General features: G+C 46.8%; 2 protein-coding genes across 7 annotated transcripts in view; one reads left to right on the top strand and one right to left on the bottom strand.

Annotated features, from left to right (window-relative positions):
* The window catches only part of PRDM11 (PR/SET domain 11), a 47,521-nt gene extending 38,406 nt beyond the window's left edge, over nucleotides 1-9,115 (top strand). For all 4 annotated transcript variants that reach the window (XM_080592528.1, XM_080592527.1, XM_080592530.1 and 1 more), the window contains one exon: nucleotides 160-9,115. In XM_080592528.1, the coding sequence (XP_080448654.1) occupies nucleotides 160-2,324 (2,165 nt within the window). In that variant the 3' untranslated portion in view covers nucleotides 2,325-9,115. The remainder of the gene's footprint in view (nucleotides 1-159) is intronic.
* SYT13 (synaptotagmin 13) overlaps nucleotides 4,367-18,675 on the bottom strand; it is a 28,562-nt gene continuing 14,253 nt past the window's right edge. For all 3 annotated transcript variants that reach the window (XM_080592578.1, XM_080592577.1, XM_080592579.1), the window contains one exon: nucleotides 4,367-18,474. In XM_080592578.1, the coding sequence (XP_080448704.1) occupies nucleotides 18,170-18,474 (305 nt within the window). In that variant the 3' untranslated portion in view covers nucleotides 4,367-18,169. The remainder of the gene's footprint in view (nucleotides 18,475-18,675) is intronic.

Raw genomic sequence — 18,675 nt, 5'->3', positions numbered from 1 at the left:
CAAAGATGTAATTCAAATTCTACCCATAGTGCATTGTGGGCAGGGTATGTCCAGCTCATCAGGCAGTGCTCTACTGTCACAAGTAGTATGCTTCTCTAGCTCAAAGTCTTGGTAAATACCTTATTTTTTCCTCCTTTTCTTTTTTTTTTTTTTTTCCAGCTTCAGAAAGCATCATCTCTGTTCCCACCATCATGGAGGATGATGATCAAGAGGTGGATTCTGCTGATGAATCAGTTTCCAATGACATGATTGCTGCTACAGACGAGCCTTCCAAGATGTCTTCTGCAACGGGCCGGAGGATACGGCGGTTCAAGCAAGAGTGGCTTAAAAAGTTTTGGTTTCTGCGGTACTCCCCGACATTGAATGAAATGTGGTGCCATGTCTGTAGGCAGTACACAGTGCAATCCTCTCGGACTTCAGCCTTCATCATTGGCTCGAAGCAGTTCAAGATACACACAATAAAGCTTCACAGCCAGAGCAACCTCCACAAGAAGTGCCTGCAGCTTTACAAGCTCAGAATGCACCCAGAAAAGACAGAAGAGATGTGCCGAAATATGACCCTGCTCTTCAATACGGCCTACCACTTGGCTCTGGAGGGCAGGCCCTACTATGACTTCCGGCCTCTGGCAGAACTACTGAGAAAGTGTGAACTCAAGGTGGTGGATCAATACATGAATGAAGGAGACTGCCAAATCTTAATCCACCATATCGCCCGGGCTCTTCGAGAGGACCTGGTCGAGCGCATCCGACAGTCTCCTTTCCTCAGCATCATTCTGGACGGGCAGAGCGATGACGTGCTTGCCGACACAGTTGCAGTTTATGTACAGTACACAAGCAGCGATGGGCCTCCAGCAACCGAATTCCTGTCTCTTCAGGAACTGGGCTTTTCTACAACAGACAGTTACCTCCAAGCATTAGACAGGGCCTTTTCCAGCCTGGGAATCCGATTGCAGGATGAGAAGCCAACTATTGGCTTGGGAGTTGATGGTGCTAACATTACCGCCAGCCTGAGAGCTAACTTGTTCATGACAATCAGAAAGACCTTGCCGTGGCTTCTCTGCTTGCCCTTTATGGTACACAGACCTCATTTGGAGATTTTGGATGCAATCAGTGGGAAAGAACTGCCGTGCCTGGAGGAGCTGGAAAACAATCTGAAGCAGCTGCTCAGTTTCTATCGTTACTCTCCCCGACTCATGTGCGAGTTGAGGGTCACTGCTGCCACTCTGTGCGAGGAGACTGAGTTCTTGGGGGACATTCGAGCAGTGAAGTGGATCATTGGGGAGCAGAATGTGCTCAATGCTCTAATCAAGGATTACCTTGAGGTTGTGGCCCATCTCAAAGACGTCAGCGGCCAGACCCAGAGGGCAGATGCTTCCGCAATTGCCTTGGCCCTTCTCCAGTTCCTAATGGACTACCAGTCGATTAAACTCATCTACTTCCTGCTGGATGTGATTGCTGTGCTTTCACGCCTTGCCTATGTCTTCCAAGGGGAGTACCTTCTTGTGTCGCAGGTGGACGATAAAATAGAGGAGGCTATCCAGGAGATCAGTCGGCTAGCAGACTCGCCTGGGGAGTACCTGCAGGAATTTGAGGAAAACTTCCGTGAAAGCTTTAATGGCATTGCTGTGAAAAACCTACGGGTGGCTGAAGCCAAATTCCAGTCAATCAGAGAAAAGATCTGCCAGAAGACCCAGGTGATCCTAGCCCAAAGGTTCGATTCCCGTAGCCGGACATTTGTGAAAGCCTGTCAGGTATTTGACCTTGCAGCTTGGCCCAGAAGCACTGATGAGCTCATGAGCTATGGGAAGGAGGATATGGTACAAATATTTGAACACCTGGAGACGGTCCCATCATTTTCCAGAGAGGTTTGCAGAGAGGGGATGGACACCCGAGGGAGTTTGCTGATGGAGTGGCGAGAACTCAAGGTGGATTATTATACCAAAAATGGTTTTAAAGACTTACTCAGTCACATTTGTAAATACAAACAGAGATTCCCCCTCTTAAATAAAATAGTTCAGATCCTCAAAGTCCTTCCCACCTCATCGGCCTGCTGTGAGAAGGGGCGCAATGCCCTGCAGAGAGTGCGCAAAAACAACCGCTCTCGGCTCACACTGGAGCAGCTCAGTGATTTGCTGACGATTGCCGTTAACGGGCCGCCCATTGCCAACTTCGATTGCAAACGGGCGCTAGATAGTTGGTTCGAGGAAAAGTCGGGCAATAGTTACGCACTGTCAGCTGAGATGCTGAGCAGGATGTCGTCTCTCGATCAGAAGCCGATGTTGCAGAGCATGGACCATGGCTCTGAGTTTTACCCCGATATTTAGAAAGGAATGCCTCAGATCAGAAAGCTGTTGAATAATTTTTTAAATCTATACTCTAAACTTTGATATATTATATAAAATATATATATATTATATATATTAAGGAAAAACCCACACTGAAAATTTAAAAGTTAAGACGATGTGCGTCTGATAGAAGCTAAGCAGAATTTTAAAGATTGAGACAATGTTTAGAAATTTACTGGTGTCTCCAACCATGGCAGCTGCAGTGTAGGTGGCAACATTTCATTCTTTAGAAGCATGTGCTGGGGCCATACTCTACATGTTCAAACCTAACAATCTATAAGCTAGATGACGGGTCTTTGTCAGCCTCCTCCTCCCGGTGGTTTCCTTTGTACGTGTGTTGTTGGTTTGTTGGGTTGATTTTTGTGTTGTTGTTGTTGTTGTTTTCCTCAGTTTTAATCTCTGCCTCTCTTTTCGTTGTTCAGTCCAGTTATTGAGCCATTTGAGCCTTTTGTTGACGACCGTCAGATTTCTGATTTCCGACAGAGCATCCTGTGCGTTTATGTTGTCCCTGGCTGCCCAGCTCCACCTGGTGCTCTCTGTTCGAGTGGGAGCTTCTCGCACTCACAGAGGTTACTGGGTGGAGGGAAGGGCTGGGGCCGGGTTTTTGTTTTTTTTCTGATTCAGAAACACATGCCTCCACTAAACTGTGATGCCCCTTTCTCAGTTCTCCCTACTTTTGGGCTGTAGAGTAATACTTGGCTTTCAGCTCCTTTTATGATAACCATAGTACCAGTCTATCATACATATATTATAACAAGATGTCATGTGCAGACTATAAAATAGCAAAATAGAGAAGGCAGGGGGAAATTTTTGCATTTATATTTTTATATTGTAGGAAATAAATATATATATATATATACAACTATTCATTCAAAACCAGGGCTGCTGTGGAAGCTAGACAGCCAATGAGTCAAGAGCCATCTCTGGGCAGAGATTCAAAGGCTTAAAAAATTATATTCTAATTTACATTATTTATACTATGTCTTTATAATCCTAGATTGTTGTGGGGTTTTTTTGTTTGTTTTGTTTTGTTCTGTTTTGTTTGGAATGACTGAAAGAAAAACCTGCTGCAGTTTGGTAGCAGGGGCTATCAATGCAAGATTATCTTGGATTATAATCATGTGATGATGTCCTATAAAGGTTCACGTATTCTCTTGTGACCAAGGTAACATGTTCCACAGCACAGCAGACTGATGACAGCAGGAAGAAGAGATGCTCTACTTCCTCCTGTGAAACATTTCTTCCTTTCTTGAAGGGATGCGGAGTCCAGCCAAAATGTGAATGGGGGACTTGCACCTTCTATCACAAAACAGATTGTTCTGTGGGCTTGGGGTTCTTCTTTGTTTTATTATTGTAAAGTAAACGAGCTCCACGCTTTCACAAAATATCACTTCAGGTTAGAAAAGCAAAAAAAAAAAAAAAAAAAGAAACAAAAAAGGTGCAAAAACTCCACAGATGCTAGTGCCTTGCCCCGCTGATGTGGCATGGACAGCACCAACCTGACCAGATCATCATGGGAGTGAGAACCCGTTGTCCAGAAGGTCTCCAAGCTGACAAGTTCTCACTTCCCAGAGGGATGAGCTTTGTGCCAAGCTGTGTTGTTTGGAAACATGATGGTGGTATCAGCAACACTGAACCTTTCCTTTCTCCTGTTACCCCCCTGCCCTTGGTCTTGGTGCTAAGATATCTCTAGAACCGTTGCTGCTAGTTGATAGCTTTTCATTTATATAAATATATATATATATATAATATTATTTTATTTTTTAAACTTTTTCGTTTGTTTTCAATGGAGATGTAGCATGTTTGGAACCGATCTCTCTCGGAGTCACTTTCACTGCCAGGGTTCACACACTGTCTTCCCCAGGAAAACACACACCTCTACCTAGATCTCACTCACCTCCCACTAACCCGTTCGCCCTCAGCAGACCTGCACGGTTAATGTCGGTGGGCAACCAAGCCACTGCCTATCGGCTCAGCTCTCAGACCCGCGGACACAGCCAGGCTCATGGTCTGGCTTCAAAGTCTGAGCTTTGGAAATGCTTCCCCTCTATCCCCATGGCGAGGAGGAGAGGTGGAGCCTGGCTGGAGCTCTTGCAGTGGCCAACCCTTGCCTCCTCTGCCCCGACTCGGCCCTGTTGCGTTTTGAGAGGGGCAGAGCAGCTCCCGCACATGCCGCGGGATGGCCGGGCGGGCGGGCTGCAGTCCGTAGCACTTACTCCCTTTCCCTCATGCCGTACCTCAGATGATGTGTGGCCTGCCGCGGGCTCGTTCGGGTGGGGGGCAGCAAATGTGCTGGGGCCCCCCCGTGTGCCTCCAAACAGCAGGTGGGCGCAGGCACCGGGGCACTTCTCCCTGCCGCCCTCTGGCCCTCTGGCACGTCGCGGGCTAGGTTGGGGCATCGCTCCGTAGTGGCGCCAGGGCATCAGTACACAGCGCCTAGGAAGCAGAAAATTGTTTTATTTGCCTAAACTGTTCTTGCATTTTTTTTCCTGCCTTTCCCAGTAAATTATGTGATCAAATTGATCCATTTGCCTAAAAGCATAAGAGTTAAGCTGGAAACCCTCCGGCATGGTACAGACTCAAGGCAGCTCTTTGTGTGACCACAGAATAAGGATCTCTGTACACGAGGTGTTTGTGGCCCTCCAGACCCAGCAGTTAGTTTTGTTCATGGTGCTGCCGTAAAGCTGACGGATCTGTTTCCTTCCAGGGAGATGGCAGGTCTCCTCCTTAATTACAATTTGAGGAGATGGTAAAAGCAAAAAGAGAGTCCCTGTAGAAGAATTGCTGCTCAGTGGGTCCCTGACCTGGAGATGGGCGAGGTAAACTTAGATGTTGGAGACAGGCAGATGTGGGAGAGTCTTCCTGCTCAAGGTGTGCACAGATGTCTAGGGAAGTGTGGCAGCAGGAGCAAAAATAACAAAAATATATATATATTTGCTGTGAGCTGCTGTCAGAGAGGCCAGCAAGACAGTTTCCCTCCTCCTCTTTTTAAATTTTCCTTTTCTCAACTCCATACCTCTTTGTGGGGGAGAAAAAAAATCACCTGCCTTACTGTTTGCAGCACTGAAAACTCCTTGTCATGGGGCTTTTTTTCACGGAGGCCTACGTGAGGGAAGAGACACTTGGGAACAGGCTCCAGGCACCTCTGTAAACAGGAACAATTCCCCAGTGCTTGTGCTGAGCCGCCTAAAATGCCTGTGTGCAGCCTCCACTCCAAACCTCTTTGCTTTTTTTGCCACTGGGGAAAAAATGGTACCTTGCCTTGGTTGGCAAGGTAAAAGCTGCCAGAGACTTGTTCAGAAATGATTCTGTCATTTGCCACTCCTTCCTTTTGGTTCATTTGCAAATCCCACTCTCATCAGCGACATCTTTCACCGGGTGCTCTTATTCCCAGTGGCAAAATGAAACGTGCAGCGGGTGGCTTTTTCTCCAGGCAGCCAGCTGAAAAAGGGAAAGTGTTTGTTTCTTTTGCAAATAACTGTGCTTGTGTCCGTGAGCAGTGTCTGTGGGAAGAGCAATTCCCCGTGACTGGATATTGCTGATACCCATGAGCGGGAAAGGTCAGAGACCCCTTGCATTGGTTATGGGGAGGGGGGAAATGAGCACTTGCTGCAGCAGCCGCAACACAAAGAACTCCCCATCACCCCCACATGAGAAAATAAACCCAGCCTTTGTACTAGACAAACGCAGGTGCTTTGCAAGTTTTCCCTCCAGGTTTATCCACCTATCTCAGATCTGTAGCTGTTACTCACATGGATAGTCCTGTGGATGGAAACGTGACTGCCCGCACGAGCAAGACTGGGGGGGAGAGGAATAACAATGTAAAGCGCCCTTGGCTTTTCAGCACCCTGCCTGGCCAGCCTTTCCTGAGAGCAGGTGCCTTTCCGTGCCCTGTTTGCAAATGCAAGCAGCCGGCTCGAGGGGATGCGAGGCCGGGCAGTGGCAGCGTAGGGAGGTCATGGCGCAGGACAGAGAGAGGCCACCTCGGCTGGGAGGTCGCCGTGCACCGGCTTTAATCAGTGCCCTTCCCACTGCCCTGACCCAAGGGGAGGTTGTTTTGAGCATATTGCTCACAGCATCTTGAGCGGCTGCAGCAGCGGAGAGAGGAGGGTTTTGTTTTTCTCAGATGAGCTCTTTATCTTCTCCTCCCCTCCCCTTCCTAGCTAGGGCATCTGACTGTGAATAATGTGCACCTCTTCAGACCCCAGGGTTTGTACTTCTAGCCCGTGGGCTTTTTGGTTGCCAATTTCCCCTACCCACTTTTTGCTCAAGCTCCTTGACTCTTATCACCTGCTGCAAAGCAGAACCCCTTAAGCACATGCAGACATCCTTCTGCAGGGCTCGCCCGTGGCTGCGGGATCCAGGGCCCTCTGGCCACAAGACCGAACTCAGCAGGGATAATCCTCACGGAACAAGAGACCAAAGCTCTTCCCATACCAGCAGCAGCGCGCGGGAGCCATGGGGAGGAGAGGCGGTGGGCAGGGTCCCGGTGTGTTGTCCGTGCTGGGGTTTGCGCTGACCCCGGCAATGTCCCCCGTGCCAGTTGCGCTTTTGCTGATAGGAATCCTCAGACGTGATTCAGGCTCCGTCTATTTCTTTCTCACAGCACAAACTCAACCAGGTGGCCCGCAGGGTCTTCGGTGTCCCCTTTCCTTTTTATCTCATTTGTATTGCTGTTTGACCGATGGGTAAAACACCTTAAATAGCCGGCTTGCAAATAAGCAGCAACATGCTCTGCTTTTGCAGATTCCCCTCTCAGCCCTGTCGAAAGAGGTCTTAAAAGCAGAGAAATGGTACGTTGCTCCCCCAGCCATTGTATTCAATGCAGTAATGCCTATGCAATTCCTGTCTCCCTTGGAGACATGTATGATGTGTGTGCATGTAAGCTAGTGTATGTATACAGTACATATGCATACAGTCTATATATTGTATATACGCACATCCCAGTACATATACACACCGTACAAAAGATAAAAATCACATGCTTATATATCTATAAATAAAATCCTATATATTTATATATTTCTATGTTTTCGATAGATATAAAGATATAATATAGAGATAGAATCAACCACCCTTGTGTAAGGCTGGCCCTGTGTTCTGGCACAAGGCATGTAACACTGAAGACTTTGGACTTTGGGACAGTTTTAGCCATACACTGAGGCCTACATTTACACATATAGCACTCTACAGAGAGGGGCTTTGCTGTGGTTAGGGCAAGGGGGCTCCTTGCTGGCATGTTCACCAAGTGCTCAATAAGGTTTGCGTAACACAGGAATGTCATGGTGTGGGAGAACACTCGAGTGTCCTTGTCTTCTTCTGAGTAAGCCTTTGGTGAAGGTCCTGTGTGCTCACACTTGGACAGATATATATCCCACCCTCGTATGCACTTTTCTGTCTCTGCGTGGATGTGGTTGGCAACTGAGCGTACCCGTGCCGCGAAAGCATGGCTCTACTTTTCCCACCTGCTGTCACTAGCACAGCACGGGGCAAGAGAGCGCGTTTGCACCAGTTATCAGTTGGTGATCAGCGATGTAGCTGGAATAAAGCAAGGAGAGCCGATGCATTGTGAGTTGAGGGACAGTCACACGGTCAGAGCCGGCAGGGACGCTCTATGGAGCCAGAGTAGCAAGCAAGAAGGGAACGGCTTTGTCAGGCGCATCATGCCGCCACTGCGCTCCAGGAGCCCGTGGGAGCCCTCCCCGTGCAAGCAGACCTGTGCTTATGTGCCCAGCATATCTGTGCTGGGACTTGGGGTGGATCCAGGCAGTGGCTCCCGTGGTTCAGCTCCTCCACCTGCCCCCGTGCCTCTCTCCTCACGTGGCAGCTGTTGGCACAGGCCCGGCTGCGCAGTGGGTCTGGCAGTGACAGGCCACGAGCAGAGGCCTGGCTGGGCCTGGTGGCCACCTCACTGCACGCTCGGTTGTTTTCATTTTCACCTTCTGCTGGGAGGAGGGTGGGCGTTAATCCCGACAGTTGGCTTACACTGGTATCGCACGAGCCGGCGCTGTGCAAGGTCCCCCCAAACTCCACATCCCCCCCCCCCCCACAAGGCCTCTCGCCTCCACACAACTGGTAATCCACCTCAGCCGCGTCCCGCCCGCAGCGGGCAGCTCCCGGCCCCGCTCCTCACCAACCTCAGAGAGGGTTTCCTTGCTCCCAGCCCCCTCCTCCGGATGCCACTGACACTCATGCAGGCTCGGCGAGCGGGCACTCTGCCGCCGGGCCACGGACTCTGATGCACTGCACCTCATGTCGAATAAGCTCGCTGGGCCAGGTGGGGGAACCGCGTCTCATATGCTGTAATGTCCCAGATGCTACGGGAGGGCTGCAGAGCTTTCTGCCAGTCGTGGCGTCCTCACAGGCTCACCCGACTGCTGGCGAGATGCGTTTCTCGTTCTTACTTCCGGAAAACAGAAGGTTTTGTCCCAAACCTCTCCGTACCCCCACCCAAGCACAGCCCTGCTGAACTGTTTCAAGCTATCTCACACCCACCCACCTACCACACACACACACACACACAATGAGAGAAAAATATCTAGAAGTCTATTACTACATATGTATTAATATGTTAATATCACTCTTTTGGAGAACATTAAAATGTTATTACTTTACAGACTATGCTTTATAGTACCTGTGTGAAAGGACCTAGGACACTGGATACGAATAGAGCTATGTTGATATATCATAGTATGTACACGAGAACCTTCCTTTTGTCATATTATCCTTGTAATGTAAAATGATTGTTAATAAAAAAACATTTAAATTTATCAAGTCGGATTGCTAATGCTTTCTATTGTTATTGGAGGTTAACATGATTTTCGCAAAACAAGGGCATCCAAACAGATGCACCCCCTCATCCGCAGCCCATTTTGGTGGATGGTGAGTGTAAGGCACGGGTCCAGTGATCATTTATCCAGCAGGGTAAGCTGCAGCCTCCTGACGTAGCTCTCCTTCTTAGGTGACCCATTCCCAAACGTGCTGTGTGTAACTGCAAAAATCCCACAAAATGCTCCTTCCAGCTGCTCAGTGAGCAGGTCCACCACCTCCTGGGATGGAGCTGCATCATTTCACCAAGGGCAAGCAGGAGCGTCCGTGGATGAGCACTGGGCTGTGAGTTGTGTTTCCTGAATAAACAGCTGTCAAAGCGTGAAGTATGACCTCCTCCCATCGCTGGCCCAGCCTGGTAGCTGCTGGGTACTGAGGCCCACAGGAAGGTGCAACGGGGCCCATCCTTCCTTTGCTTTGGTTCAGTTTTGCACGCCAGCCCTGGCCCAGACTGCCAACATCTGGTAGACGGAAACGTAGGCGGGCAAGGCCCTTCCAGCTCAAACAGTTACTCTCTCAAATGTAAATGTGTCTGTATGTCAGTGGGAGAGAACCAGAAAACGCAGGAGGAGGGATCCTGTATGAAGAACTACAACAGTGTGTTGATACAGATAATATTGCTGAGCCTCCGTACTGAGACGTGAAAACTGTTGTAAACAGGACTCGCTGTTTAATTTAACTGGGTCTGGGTGAATCTTGAGTTTTCCAGTTGATCCTGGAAATGGATACCAGTGAAGAAGCTAGTGTTACATGAGGTAGGCAAGTTATTTAACCTGCTAGCAAACTCAATACAATGGATGTGTATGGTTTAGAAAGGGGGTTGTTCCCCCTTAGAGAATCCATAGGCATATAAATCCTCACAGTCCTGGGCTTTAACCTGGTGACTTGCTGTGTCCCACTGGTGGTTGTTCAGGTCACAACACCCTGGTGCTGGGCGGTTTGCTGGTCCTGGATGGAAGGAAACATGAGTGCAAATTCTGGCCTTGAAGGAGGTTTGGGCTTAGAGGGCTCACAGGCCGTAGCTGATGGGAGAGTTGGGCCTAGGGGGAAAACACGCACTCAGGAGCACAGATGACTGCCAGTGAGTAGCTGTACATCAGTTTCAGAACTCAGTGTTCCCAGTTTTAGCCAAAGACAATGACAGCCGTAGGGACTAGAAGCGAGAGGCAATTTCCAGACTCAGAAGTGAAAATAGCCAAAAATTAGTGCTCACTTAGAAAAGGTTTTTCTTAGTGACTTCCTTGAAGTCATGAAGCAATCCAAGTAATACAAATAATTTGCCATTTTCTGGCAGCTTTCACTGCACTGATTAAACTCATTTGTTTCTGAGCAGTAAATAAGCCCAACTAAACCCCGTCAGCAGCCAGGGCATAGCTCCAGCTCCGCAGGCTTGGGGTTTGCTGGGCACTCGGCAGCCAGCAGTGGAAACCCTGTCCCTGAGGTTTTGTCTTTGCTAGTCAATTGGTAGCACACCAGGCAGGGTGATGCTTCACTTTCAGCAGATCAACCGTGTGTGAAGAGTAAGAGCAGCATGCAAAATTCATTGCTGATTTGTAATTAATTTCCTGGAAGTGGTTTTGTGCTGTGGACACTTGACCGCTGCTGTTGGCAGTGATTGGCCTCCTTGCTGATAACTGCAGACTGAGGACTTAAAAGCAAGATTTCTTCAAGCAAAGTACACGATCTGAGTTAGTGTAAGGAAGGGAAGCTTGCACGAATTTATCTGGTCTACGGCTAAAGGTGCCCTTCATTTTTAGGACCACTGATTCCCATGTCAATAGGAGTGAAAAGGAAATTGAAAAATTCCTCGGTGATGGTTGTCATGGCATTAACGCCTGGCACGCTCATCCCCAACTCTGCTGGTGTCTTGGCCGTGCTCCACAGAGATGGCTGTTGTTAGCAGCTGGCACTCAAAATTTAATTTAGCCAAAAACCAAATGTGCTGTCCCTTCCTGGAAACAGGATGCTTGTAGGGGAAACAGGGTCCAGCCCCACGGCAGCACACAGCAGTGGGCACAGGGGAACAGATGCAGCTGCTTGCAGAGCTGTTGCCACACAAACAGAAGCACAGCTCGTTTACAAGGGGCTCTAAAAATATCCGACGGATAATCAAAGGCTCCTGCGGAACAGCATCTGTGCTAACTAGACTTCTCAGCTCTCTGAAGTCCCTCGTTTTAAGTTGTTTTGATGCAAGCGGAAAAACAAGCTTGCTGTCTGCACTGCTGTCAACTGTCCCCATTTCTGGGGAGACGGTGCGGGGTGGACGAGCCACGTGGAGGTGGCACGGCAGGCACACCAGGGCCGGGATGGAGATGGGGCTGGCAGAGCCAGCAGGTACATGTCAGGCCTGAGGTGTCTTTCCAGGGACATTTGGGGCCCCTTCCTTGTTCAGTTTATCAGAGGTCACCAGTCAAGGTGCAAGGAAAGGGAGGAACAGGCTACAGACCTCTATGCCCAGCACTTGCCATAGCTTTGGCAAATCCACTGGGTTAGGTGCCCCTCTCTCCTGGCACACAGAGGATTAAAGACCAGCCCCATTTTAATTTTTAAATAATGGTGGGAACAAAGTTCTAATAAACCTGATGTGGCAATGAACAGTAGGGGCAAAAGAAGGATAGTTCTGTAGAGGCTATTGCAGCTTCTGAATAGGCTGGGCTGGGAATTACTGAGTAGTCCAGCATCGATCCCCTGGGCAGGGAGATTTGTAAATGTCAAACATACTGCCCCTGTTCAATGCCCTGTAGGGCATACATGCAGCTCCTTTCCCTCCGCCTCTGCGGCAAATGCTCCAGCAGCATCAGCTCTGTGGTGCAGCTGACAGACTAGCAGCAGCCCTCTTTGTGAAGCCAGCAACAGCCTGGAGCTCCGTCAGACTCGCTTTGCTGTTTCTCCTTGTGCTCTAACACTGACTGTGATGGGTGACTGATTGCCCCCAAACTGTCAGTGAGGTAAATAGCTCCCACTCCTGCCCCCCAAATCTGTCTTCAGTTTCTTTTATGTGTAGTTTTAGATCTTTGTGTCTTGTTAGGAACCAGCTAATTCCGGTGATAGTATTAGGTCAGGCAGGTATTTGCTCTTATTGGTGCGTGGTTTGCAGAGTATCATCAGCACCCCTTGGAAAGTACTGAGATCAGCAAAAAGGCTGAATCCAAGTTCACTTCTTAGCTTTGTTTTGGAGATGGAGCCTGTATCTGGGTGGAAGCTGACTGCCAGATCCTATTCCCTAACCTCTTCAAGCTGCAGGAAAGCCTTTACAGCTTTGCTTAGCTACCACTCTGCTGAAAAGCCAACAGCTTTCCAATGTGTGGCCAGAACAGGACTCCACTTCTGGCTGCTCCCCTTCTGATAGTATACTCATTCCTTGGAGGTACCGTGCAGAGGACCTTCTGTGGACTTACCCCAGTATTTTGTACCTCTGGCTTGTGAGCCGCACACACAGGGGACTTACCCTACAGCAAACAAACAGACACAATGTCAATACAGTTTGGAATTATTTACTTGTGGTGATTTACATTTTGTGCTGTAACATTAGACACAATGGTTGAGACTCATGCTCTTGTTTGTGCTTTGGACTGTGCGTACAATATAGTCTTGACAAACAGTATCTGCTCTGTACAATAAACACATTCAAACACTGAAGGACTGAGTAAGCAGAAAAGCCTTCTCATGCTGGAAGGCCACAAAACACTACTTCACTTTGCCACTATTGTTGTAGAGTTTGATATTACCAACACAAGATAAAACAATATAAAGTGTCAAGTATTTATATTTGCTCATCATGCGTATCTTTCAGCACACGAACCAAATTCATTTTGAGACATCGCTACGTTCTGAAACACATAAAAGATGCTGCCAAAGCTCTGCCCTTCAATCCAATCAAACTTCAAACTGACCTCCAAAAGAGTGCAAGAAGCATGGTCCAAGCTACCTTGGCTCCCGGATTTAACTAAATGTCATTGTGCTTAACTCAGACCCCTGCTATTGATACAGTTTTTAAACTATTTCCCACCATATTGCTGTCTATGAATCATGTGCTTGCCAGTGGTGAAGAACAGTTGAGCTGTAGTGCATAGTATGCAATTTACAGCTATTGTGTCTTTATGCTGCAGAGGTGGCAGCACTGATGTGAAAAATCACTACACAGTTTGCCTTTTCAATGGTCATCACAGGAAGCAAGTAATTAAAGTAACATGCAGTTTCCTGCACATGATTTGATGAAGATCATGTCCAGAATCTCAGATTCACACACATCAGGAAAATTTGGGTAAACCTTGGGCTGTATTTCTAGAGCCCAAATTACAACCTCCTCCATTCCAGTAAAAAATGTGTGTCTTGAGACACTACTCCCACAAAGTACTGATGACAGATGCTAAAAAAAATCAGAGTACTTTTGTTCAAAGTGTTGAAAGCACAGTAGTGCCTGGGAGAATAGTTGAGCCTAAAAAATTTCCCAGACTTATCCCAGTCCTGTTGAAGGGAATTTTCCATTAATTTCTGAAGTGTTACCTCTTTGCAAAGCAAAGATGGTTCCTAACATCATGCAAGGATATTTGGGACAAGAAATGAGGGAAATAAGTTGTCCACTGAAAAAGTGCTACACTTAGAGGAGACAAGCTGCAACCAGTGCCCCTTACAACTCAGGAAGATGGCCAAGGGTAGTAATGACTCTAAAATATCCCAGAGATGTTTTAGGGACTATTGGTGATCTGTGCTATTTTTGTCTCTTTTACAGTAGCACAAATAGACTAAAATCAAACTAGGTCATTTGTTTGGGAAGATCTAGCTCTGAGGGCAGGCCAAGGCAAAACAACGTATGGCTATCATCTATGCTTTGACCAAATAGCACCTTCATGTAGCCACAGGTTACTTCTTCTGGCCTCTCAGTTCCCTCCTCTGAACAGAGGTCTCAGCAGAAGACCAGCTCTCCCAGGGGATGCTGGATGCAATACGGGAACTGCATTTCTCATTCTGTCTGACAGCAGTAGTGTCATTTGGTTTCTGTCACTGGATGAGGGATAGTGAACCCCCGTCCTCAGAGTCCCAGTCCCCTGGCGCTTTGTGAAAAGGACTGTTCTTTCTGACCAGATAGACTGCATTTTTTTTCCTTCCTCCCTACTTCACTTACAGCCATACTTGCACCTTCATGTTAGTGGGTTATAGTAGGCAGAATGATCTGTGCAACCGCTGAATCACCACTGGGGAATCTAAATACCTGGCTGCTTGGTCACACACAGAGCTTACGAACATTAATTGTCATAGCTGCTTTTTTTTTAGCTTCTTCTCATACAATGCAGTTTATAAGCAGCAGCCCTTAATTTAAGACATGTCAGTCACGCTCGCTGATAGTCCTGTATTTACAGCTTCAGGAACTGAAAACCATGGGGCTGTCTGCCTGACTTCTCCGGCAATTTTACACTGAAGTGATACTTTTACTCCTCATATTGCTGAAGCTACTTGATATGATGACACTGCGAATTTCCAATACTTTTTGTTTATATTTATAATGTTGCCATCTACCACAGTAACTGCACAGTTCATCTCCTTGGGCCTGCTCAGCTCCTGTGGCCCACGGGGTGCCGGGGCTCAGGGACATACAAGCATGGCTAAACATGTGATACAGGCGGTTGGTTACCTGGGATAAGGGCAGGGTCCTGGACAGGTGCAGGAATGTGATGACAAACAGCCCCTATTAACAGAGTTCAAAAGGGCCCGGGCTGGGCTTCCCTGCCCCTCCAGTACCACACGTACGCAGCATTCCTTCTGCTCGTGGGAGCCAGCACCCTTAACTGCACTGCCTTTTAGTCCCTGAACAAACAGCTGCCTCGTTAAACCAACACCTGGCAGGTTGTTAAGACTATGGTGAATGCAAAAAACATTCTTCCCAGGCTAAAATGCCAGAAAACAAAAAAGGTCGAACCAGGAGAGATGCATACATTTGTACTCCTCTTGCCCATTTCAATTCTGATGCAGCAAAGGAGGGAACAACACCAGTCTTTAACATGAATGCCACCACTTTGCCCCTAAGAAAGTTTTGTGTTCATCTGTATATACATCTTTTTCTGCTGTAAAAGAGGACATTATTCTTTTTCACAGCAAAATCAGATTTCAAGGGGCTATTTCTTAGATGCTGTAGGATTGCTATCTAATTACAGGGTGTGCCAAAATCACCAGGGGCAGAGGCAGATAATGCTGTTTACAATCAGTCACCAAGACGTTATAAAAGGCTCATTAAAATAAGCAGGAGGCAGAACTAGAGAAATCTCTTGGAAGCAAGACAAATATTTGGCCCTTCAGGCTTTCAGTGCCAGCCAAATAGCATCATACCATGAAGTTATCCTTCTTATCATTATCCTAAAAAGAAAGAAGAAAACTGCAGCACTGCCAGAAAACTATAGGTAGAGTACGCCAACATGACAACAAATTTTGCACTTAAATGGAAAACATTATTCCAAATCTATAGGAACACATACAGACAAATCATGAACACAGCTACTAGTAAGAATGCTCTATCAACTAAATCTCTGCTGTGTCTAGTTTATTCACAGAATCCTACATCTTTTTCTTAATAAACAAAAGCCCATAGAGCAAAAAAAGAAACCAATTCCTTTTTTGTTTAAATCCCCCCTAGCCAGTGGAGCAATATCAGAGATGAAATCATTAGGTATAAGAGTCATTGGCATATTTTGCTTTTCTGCTTGTTTGCTTGGTCAAAGCTGTTTTTACCACTTTCTTCAAAGTGATCCTGTAACTTCTGGCTACACCACCTATAATCGGAATAGCAGTGTATGGATAATGTTTTCCAGTGTACCTTGACCTTGTTGATTTGCTCACAGAGTCACAACATCACTGAGGTTGGAAAGGACCTCTGAAGATCTCATCTTGTCCAACCCCATCCCTGCTCAAGCCAGGGTAAACTACAGCAGGTTGTCCAGCACCATGTCCAGGCAGGTTTGAGTGTCTCCAAGGATCAACAACCTCTCTTGGAAACTTGTTCCAGTGTTCGATCATCTTCACAGTAAAAAAGGATTTTTTCCTTCCTTCCTTCCTTCCTTCCTTCCTTCCTTCCTTCCTTCCTTCCTTCCTTCCTTCCTTCCTTCCTTCCTTCCTTCCTTCCTTCCTTCCTTCCTTCCTTCCTTCCTTCCTTCCTTCCTTCCTTCCTTCCTTCCTTCCTTCCTTCCTTCCTTCCTTCCTTCCTTCCTTCCTTCCTTCCTTCCTTCCTTCCTTCCTTCCTTCCTTTCTCTCTCTCTCTCTCTCTCTCTGATCTTCTCCAAGGATCAAACTCAGCAAACTTGCTGAGGGTGCACTCCATCCGGTTGTTCAGGTCTTTAATGAAGATGTTAAACAGAGTTGGTCCCAATACCAGCCCCAGTCAATAATAGTGAGTGGCTTCCAGCTGAACATCACCCCTCTGTTCATAAACTTCTGTGCCTGGCACTTCAGCCAGTTTTCAGAGACTGATTCTGGTTGTTTTCACTTTCTCTACAGGGTAGTATCCTTCACATGACAATTTGCTAGACTTGTTTGACTAAACCAGCAAAATGGGATGGATTCTAGATAAAGCCTAGCTTAATATTTTGAAATAAATAGAGGGTCAAGCTGACCCTGGGGAAAAAAAAAAAAAAGTTCTCAGAGTTTTTCAGTGCTACAAACCATATGATTCAGTTCTCATATTTTTAGATGTCTTGTCCCCATGCATGTCCCTCAAAGCTGTGTCTACTACTTGAAACAAAGTGGTAGAACAAGCAGTGTGCATTTGAGGTCATAACATCATTGCTGCCAATTCCAGCTTTTCAGTCCATCTAGACAATAAAAGGAGAGTAAACAGTAACATTTAAGCCACGTCAAATCTTGAAAGTGCACACACAAAAAAACAGCCCTAGAGAGTCTGTCTGGTCAGTGAATTCCTTCTGTCTGGAAGTGATGAAATTCATCACAGTTCTTAAGGGTTGTCTTCAAGTAATGCTGGTATGAGGATTTGAGTGTCATAGTTAACTGTCAAACCAAAACCATCAATCATTTGCTAAGGTATGAAATGATCCCACTTATTTTGTCTAGTCTTAGATGCTGCCTGGATTATAATTAGTGTATTTGAGACTTTTCCAGATCAGAAATTCCCAAACAGAAAAAATGTCAGTAAGCAGAAGGATTTGGTCCAAGATTTTGGAGGTAACATCCTTAATAACTGTTTGTCCATGTTTAGGGTCTTTTTGGTGACATTATAGAAAGATAGAAAATACGGGTATTCTATCATAGGATCATGAAACATTTGTGCTTTCAACAATTTTTATGAACCTTAAATCTAAGATATCGAACACTCTAGGAAACAAAAGTGAAGGAAAGTATTTGACTTCTTATTTGGCAGTGTTTGCTTCAAAGGTTACACAGGATGATAGTATTGACTGTCTCTCTTCTTCTGTTTTCTGTATTTCTAGATATCCATCTACCGTAAATTGGTCTATGCTTCCACGTGGCTTCTCTCTTTCCTTCATACTACTACTTTGGGTCAGAAGTCAACATTAATGTTGTGATCTTCATTTCTTACGATCTTATAAAGCATTGTGAAAGACAGTGGCTGGCAAAATGGCTGCTGCATGTTTGTAATAATGGAGCCAGCCCTCAACAGGAACTTGGGTGACAGTGCCAGGTGCCAAGGAGCAGCTTAAATTTCCATGATTCCTCTGCTCCTCTACAGAAACAGGGACCTCACAGAGATGTCAATGGGCAGGCTAATAAAAGTAATTCAAACCATCTAGACAGCCAAGCCCCTTTTTCAGAGGACCACTTGATTGGGTGAGAGATTGTCCTCTAAATACATTTTCCAGACAGTTCCCTGGGCTATCACGAGGCATTCTTTTGGCAGGAAATTAGGGAGGGTGGCCTAAGAAGAATGCTGTGCCAGGCCGCTTTGTGTATGGGAAGGTGGAAGGTGAAATGCAGGTTATTCCTCCATGCTCAGAGGCTTGGTGGAAATCTGGTTGGCAGTAATCATGGTGTACCTACATGTGGAGTTGGTGCCACATGGCAATTTGTCTCCTGGGGTTTCTCAGCATTTCTTCCCAGTGGTTCCTCTCCGTTCCTGTGACGTGCAATCCCAGGCTGCACTTGCCGAGCACATGGCTCTGGCCAGCAGCATCCTGGCTCAGCATTTCCAGCTCCACACTGGAGGCACGCAGTAGCTCATGAGGCACCTCAAACATGATCATCTCATTCCAGACAGGGTTGATCTTGTGTTTTGCACGTTTGGTCTGCTTCTTCTTCAGCTTCAAGGACTGATGCCTCAGTGTCACCTTGACAGAAACATCTATAGAAGAAGCAGAGAGAGATCATGCAATAGAATGAACACAAGGGAAATTTTACTGATGACATCAGGCTGAGTGATAGAATATGATCTTGGGGGTTTTGGTTTTCACTTTTAAAAACTATTAAGTCTCTAGCTTTCTAAGCCAAATATATTTTTTCTGCCAAATACCATCCTCCCCACTTTCTTTCTAGGCACAGCAGA

This window comes from Anser brachyrhynchus (genome assembly GCF_964034855.1).
Source record: "Anser brachyrhynchus genome assembly, chromosome: 5".
NCBI classification, from domain to species: Eukaryota; Metazoa; Chordata; class Aves; order Anseriformes; family Anatidae; genus Anser; species Anser brachyrhynchus.
Note: the sequence above shows the minus strand (reverse complement) of the source record. Positions and strands in the feature narration are given on the sequence as shown.